This window comes from Xenopus laevis, chromosome 8L (genome assembly GCF_017654675.1).
Source record: "Xenopus laevis strain J_2021 chromosome 8L, Xenopus_laevis_v10.1, whole genome shotgun sequence".
Taxonomy (NCBI): Eukaryota; Metazoa; Chordata; class Amphibia; order Anura; family Pipidae; genus Xenopus; species Xenopus laevis.
The window spans coordinates 66059144-66066578 of NC_054385.1; the positions used below are offsets into that span (position 1 = coordinate 66059144).

At 39.6% G+C, this 7435-nt stretch overlaps 1 protein-coding gene across 1 annotated transcript; it reads right to left on the reverse strand.

The window, feature by feature from the left end:
- Window positions 1-3532: 3532 nt before the first annotated feature.
- tnf.L (tumor necrosis factor L homeolog) lies at window positions 3533-5401 on the reverse strand. The gene is given in 4 exon segments (NM_001114778.1): window positions 3533-4156; window positions 4270-4326; window positions 4690-4735; window positions 5164-5401. Coding segments are annotated over 4 exon segments (678 nt in total). The 5' UTR covers window positions 5338-5401; the 3' UTR covers window positions 3533-3755.
- Between the last annotated feature and the right edge of the window lie 2034 nt (window positions 5402-7435).

Here is a 7435-nt window from a genome sequence, read left to right on the forward strand (position 1 = left end):
TTTCCAAAACACGTTAATAGTGCTGCTCCAGCAGAATTCTGCATTGAAATCCATTTCTCAAAAGAGCAAACAGATTTTTTTATATTCAATTTTGAAATCCGACATTTTGTCAGTTTCCCAGCTGCCTCAGTCTGCCAGGCTGTTATTTCTCCTACTCAATGTAACTGAATCAGTCTCAGTGGGACTTGGCTTTTACTATGAAGTGCTATTCTTAGATCTTCCGGGGAGCTGTTATCTTGTGTTAGGGAGCTGCTACCTCGTTACCTTCCTATTGTTCTGTTGTTAGGCTGCTGGGGGGGGGGAGGGAGGGGGTGATATTACTCCAACTTGCAGTACAGCAGTAAAGAGTGACTAAAGTTTATCAGAGCACAAGTCACATGACTGGAGGCAGCTGGGAAATTGACAATATGTCTAGCCCCATGTCAGATTTCAAAATTGAATATAACAAAATCTGTTTGCTCTTTTGAGAAATGGATTTCAGTGCAGAATTCTGATGGAGCAGCACTATTAACTGATGCGTTTTGAAAAAAACATGTTTTCCCATGACAGTATCCCTTTAAAACAGAGAGGATAGTATTTTGTTAGTAGTAGACAATTGAATCTTTTAGTCTTGGAACAATCAGTTTCACATTTCACTATGGGGCAAATTTACCTAGGGTCGAATATCGAGGGTTAATTAACCCTCGATATTCGGCTGCCGAATTGAAATCCATTGACTTCGAATATCGAAGTTGAAGGATTTAGCGCAATTCGTTTGATCGAATGATCGAAAGAATAATCGTTCGATCGAACGATTAAATCCTTCAAATCGAATGATTCAAGGATTTTAATCCATCGATCGAAGGATTATCCTTCGATCAGAAAATTGTTAGGAAGCCTATGGGGACCTTCCCCATAGGCTAAAACTGGCCTCGGTAGGTTTAAGGTGGCGAACTAGGGGGTCAAAGTTTTTTTTAAAGAGACAGTACTTCGACTATCGAATGGTCGAATAGTCGAACGATTTTTAGTTTGAATCATTTGAATTGTTTGTTTCGAAGTCGAAGGTCGAAGGTCGAAGTAGCCCATTCGATGGTTGAAGTAGCCAAAAAAAACATTCGAAATTAGAACTATTTTTCCTCTTTTCCTTCACTTGAATTAAGTAAATGGGCCTCTACATGTTGTACTTGTCTAACTATGTATATGATGAATAAAGAATTTAATCAGTTGTTTATGCCAACTTAGACAAAAGGCTACTCTGTGATAGCAATGCGTGGGAGACAGACAGTGTCAATCAGGTGTAAGCATGCCCTGTTAGAAGTGGGGCATCCCCATTGATCAGGGATATCTTCCTAGAGGTATAAAAGGTGGGAGTTATCTACACAGGCCTCATTGGATTCCACTCATGCAGAAAGGTGGATATTGCTTGGAGACAGAGGCACAGACCTCAGCAACGAGTACACCTGAGATAAAACAGAGGCCACAATGAAATTCAGGGTGGGGAACTGTGAATGTGTTATCTTGATGATTATTACCAGTGTTCCACACCATCTGTTGGAGAGATTAACTGTGTGACAAATCACAGTGATGAAACAGTGTTTTAAGGACTGCTGGTCCCCATGTTTGTTGTGAACAGTGTATGTGAAACATAGCCAGACTTTTCCTCACTGACTGAGGCCCTAATAGGGGCGGTATGCCCCCTTTACACCATGAGTTAAATGGACAGGGCTTGTGCTGAATTGTACCTATCGTATAAATCCAAAAAAAATCTATGGCCTTTGTTGTTTTTTTAGCTAAACAGGGCAAACAGGGAATCATTGGCTACTTCATCATAGGTATGGAATACATTTTCCTGAAACTCATCATCTAGAAAGGTCTAAATTACAGAAAGGCCATCTACCATAGATTCCATTTTATTTAAATGATTCAAATTTAAAAAAACAATTTCCCTTTTCTCTGTAATAAAGCATTACCTTGTGTGTAATCCAAACTAAGATCTAATTAATTCTTATTGCAAGCAAAACCAGCCAATTGGTTTTCTGTAATTATTATTATTCGTTTCTAGTAATCATAAGGTACAAAGAGCCATATTATGGAAAGATCGATTATCCAAAAAACCCCAGGTCCCGAGCATTCTGGACCTATACTTGTAATTGCTAATGTTGTACCATTATTCAAAAAGTGATCCTGATAACGTCTTTAAGATTAGGCCTCATTTACTTCCACAAGTGCCAGTGGGAAATCGTCAAAAGAACTTGTGTCTATAGTGACTTCTTGTGATTTAGCCCCTAGTCCCAATATGTTAGGATTGAGTGCAGCAGTACACAAGAAGGCTCTTGTGTTTACATCTGCCTTGATGAAATCTTTCTTCCAGCATTCCCTTGTGTGTTGCACTGACACCTGCAACTGACTTGCACCTAATGTACCATGTTCTAATGCTGTTTCTGGTGCTGCAGGAAGTGACATGCCAGCAATGATCCCATTCATACATACATTGAGAAAGCACTAAAACCTTCAAGTTTTTTTTAACCAACATGAACTTAACTTAACATAGGGTACTATAATACCCTGGAGCATGGGAACATTGTTATTTGATCTTACCAACTTACCAGGTGTCATAGAAATGTGCTTTCTTGCATGTGAAGCAAAATGAATTGTTAAAAAACACACAAATGTGCTTTTATAATATTTATTCAATAATATTTATTGAAAGTGTATGAAAAAACACATACAGAGTAGAGACTGTTCACATCCCCACCAAAATTATCCACAACAGAGGCAGATAAACCATTAAGAATAAAACAATGTCCTGCATTAATACATAATAACATAAAACAATATGTTTTAATACAAAAATGAGCTGTCAGCTGTCATTAAGGATATAGTCTGACATGTATTGTAAGGACCACACAGTTCAAGTTGAGTAATAACAATATGTCTATTATAGACTTACTAATTAAAGGGGAGATCACTGCTTAGCAATGGTGGGTTAGAATATGAGCCTGTTTATAAGGTCTCAGGTACAGTTTAACTAAAAAACGCAGATCAGCACTAACCATCGCTTTATAGAGAAACTTATTTATAAAGCTTCTCATTTACTGTGCTTATTTTTTTTTTTTAATGAACTGAAGGTGTGCTGTGTTTGCAGCATGAAACAGATTTACATTTCCTTCCAACGGAGATAGTTAGAGATTTACGACAAGGAATTGCATACACTGTATGTATACACATGACAGCTTTACATGGCAATAATTCCACATATACTTAACAGATTTAAATAAAGAATTTATACATAAATAATAAAATAAATAGTTAAATAAATAAATAAATACATACACATATAAGACACATGTTAAATGTTTCGGGACAAGTATTCCCCCCAAATGAGTTCTGCTTTAGTCACTTGATAAAATGACATTCAGTCTCCAGGATTGCACACATCCGTATATGCAGCAAAAGTAACAATGATTAATAAGTATGTCCATTCTGTGTGCAATCTGCAAGGGACTTTGTTTTACAATGCACATGGCCAAGAATCTCAATAATTTAGAAACCCTCATGGAAAATCGTTGACTAATGCATTTTGATCCAGAGTTTGTCCAGGATTATGAGTTCTGTAGTCTCAGTAGCAATGTAAAGCAACATTTGTAGCTGGGCCAAATAAGCAATAGATGTCCAACTTTTCTTACTTGGCTAAACTAGTGTACATGACATTGAGACGTTACCAAGGTTAGCCAGCAGCTTTGATGAAAATATTTAAGACCACCCTGGATGTTGTCTCATACGGCAAGGATGCCCAGGTAGATTTTACTTTCTTTGTCGGCATCAAGAAACTCAATGTGTTTGGTTTCAGTTGAGATAACAGAGCCCTTTTCCAGATTAAAGATCCCCCCTTCATAGATGGACTGAAACCAAGTGGCACCTGAATGCACCTCACAGACCGTCTTCATAGAAGTGAGGATTGGCTCTTCAGTTGGATATGACTCCCTTACTACGTTGACTGTATGGGTAAGATGGAGAGGTTCCCTTTTGCAGTCAGGACCTGTGAAGGACACCTGGGTGTACACAAAGTAGAAACCTTTCTCTGGAATAACGATGGAGTTATCCTTGAGCATTTTTTCAGCAACAGATGAATCGGAATCAAATGGCTCCCAAAATAATTTGTCACTTTCTTTAAAACCTGAGAATAGGAAAGAAACAGGAGAGATTATAGTTAGGGGTTTGTAAAAGTGTCAGTGTAGTTCACAGGCAATACATGGAAGCTTCTTTAAAGCTTTAATTAAATATAATTACCTGTAAAATGAGCTGCCAGCTTTTCCCCTTTCATTGCTTGGGCTACTGGTACAGACTCTGTAAGAAATAATACACAAACTGTTTATACAGTGGCCAAGATCGTAAGCATTCACAGCTATATTAATTCAACACACACTGCTGGTTTAACAGAGACATTGTACTTTAGGCCAACCAAACATAAATATAAAGTGCAATACTATAGAAATAAGTAAACAGCAGCTGCAGTGTTCAGGCTAGACACTTGTTATGCATGACCCCTACTGCACTTAAAAAGCAAACCACCACTTTTTTGCAGCCCTGGGTGTTATCATTGTAATAAACTGTTTTAAACTATGCCCTCTATATTACATTAGTTTATACATATCATATACCTTATGTATAAACCAAAACCATGAGATTTTTATGCATGATTTTATTTACCTAAACAAGACTTGATAGCCAATATTTCCGGCATCTTGCTCTCATCCTGGAAAAAAAAAACATGAAAATGATTCAATTAGTTACTTACATCTGCAACCAAATACACACAGAACATCCAGGCCTAATTCTAACCTCTATTAATGTTAATAAATTGTACCTTCTGATGCTATACAAAATCCCTACAATGTAGGTACAAATACACAATGTAAATAATGGTTAAAAGACATAATACATAATGCTGGTTTAAAGCCAAGTATATTTGCACAAAGCATCATTCTGCTCTCAACTATTTCCCCACAGAGGACTATGCTAATCTCTGCAGAAAGAGGAAGCAGTATATAAAATTAAACTTGCTAAACCAGTCTCAGGTCACTGTGCACAATCTAACTACACCCTGACATGCAAACAGCAGGCTTCACACGCAGCCAGCAAATAGGCTGAAGAGATTTATAAGTGGATTTAAGAGACACGCACCTTTTCAGCAAAGTTTGGGATGATCTGAAAATGCAGCAGAGCAAAGAGGATGGTGGATCCCAGTAATAACAGGAATGCACAGATACTGACAAAGCGCCAGGTGGAATTCCTGTTGCTTCTTTCCTGCCTGACAATTAGGAGCCCATTCTCCATCTGTGACTCTACACTATTCATTTTATATTTCCACTTGGTTCACGTCTTCACTGCTCTGCTCCAGTACTTTTTTCTTCTTTGAAATGGTGTTGCCATCTGCAAGTGTCGTTTATAAGCCTGCTCTGCAGAAATTCCCAGTGACATCAGCGCTAGGAGGAAATTCAGCTGCACCGACACCCAGTATAAGCCTTGTGCTGCTCTGCCTTCTCACTTTCTTTGTACCCTCCCATTTTCCATCCGAAAGATGAAATAGTGTAATTTTGAAAGGGAAACTCAGGGAAGGGAAACAATCAGCAATCTTGGAAAAGAGAATTAAAAAAAAATCCTCTAAAGTTGCAATATAGAAACTCTTATTTCTATACCAGGGAAAAAGCACAGTGTATTAAAATATATACATGTACTATACAAACCAATGTAAAACAATAACAGCACACATGCACTATTCACAGAGACATGGAATAAGAAAAACAAACACAGGCACTATATACATAGATATGAAATAACCGAAAATCCATGCACCTTACACTTTCTACTTTTAAAAAAATCTTATATTTAAAATCAATATTTATGAAGTATAAAAACTACAAAAACCATAAATACAAAACTGCACCAGGTAAAAGTTGCTAAGGTCCTATAGAAGTCAATAGGAGCTGTGTTGATCCTATTGGACCAATTTAAATCAATTTAGACTTTCAGAGGTTTTTGAATTTTTTTTGTAAAAAAAAATCTATTTTTTGTGCATCGATCGGCATTTTTTTTATTTGGAGTTTGTAATAAATCTCATGACATTCGTAGTTTTAAAGCTTGTGAGTTTAGTCGTAGTTTCAAAAACCAACTTTTGATAAATAGGCCCCAAAGACATGAAATAACAACCAACACCTATGTGCTAGACATATAAACATGAAATAGCAACTACACATATGTGCCATACACACAGACATGGGATAATAACAGTGCACACATGTATCATACACATGGATGTGAAAAGATAACAACCAGGGCCAGATTTACATAGCAGGCACCCCTTAGCCTGATGCCATTTATTGCCCCCATCCATTCCATTTGTGTACTTCCGCAAATTTTCAGCATTGTATCTCCTGTGAATCCCCAGTGCTTTCAAGCCAATGCAGGTGTAGTTGGGCGGTCTCTGATGAAGTACATAGTTACGAAATGCGTCAGACCATGAGCTAGCATTTAGTTTTAAACTGATGTAATTAATAAAGGTTGATCTTTTAACTGAAAACGAACCTGCCTGATCTTTTTGACTTTGGAGTGCGCTGCAACATCTTGGATGTGCATTGTGAAAACGTCTCCCTTAGCGACAGACTCGGAGCGGCAGCACCTGGGTCAACCCGTGGAGAGGGTAAGCTGATCCTTGCATTAATCTATGTGTGTGAATAACCGTTGGAAATAACGTGTGGAGCATTGTGTAATAAAAGCAGGGCTCGGGGCAGGTGCACCCGAGCCAATTACTACCAACGGTGAGCGCCTATTACCGTATATACTCGCGTATAAGACGAGTTTTTCAGCACCCAAAATGTGCTGAAAAACTCGACCTCGGCTTATACGCGGGTCATACGCCAATCCCTCACCGGATCCCTCACCTCCCTCTCCCATATATACTCCGTATATAAGCCAATCCCTCACCGGATCCCTCACCTCCCTCTCCCATAGCGCATCAGGACTCTGTGACTGACTGTCACGATCGCCGCCCGGAGCAGGTCCAGGAGCTCCGGGCGGCGCGTCCTTCCCTGCCGGCGTCCTTCCAAAATGGCGGCGCCCATGGCCGCCACGTGGGTAGAGGCGCCGGCGCCGCTACCCACGTGGCGGCCATGGGCGCCGCCATTTTGGGAGCGACGCCGGCAGGGAAGGACGCGCCGCCCGGAGCTCCTGGACCTGCTCCGGGCGGCGATCGTGACAGTCAGTCACAGAGTCCTGATGCGCTATGGGAGAGGGAGGTGAGGGATCCGGTGAGGGATTGGCGTATATACGGAGTATATACGGTATTTGAAAGAAAATAACCCCTACTTTCAGCACCTGGGTGTGTCATTAGTAACTCCTCACTTCATTGATATTCATAGGCTCACAAAATGGGGTGTGGGGACCAGGGCCCTTTTGT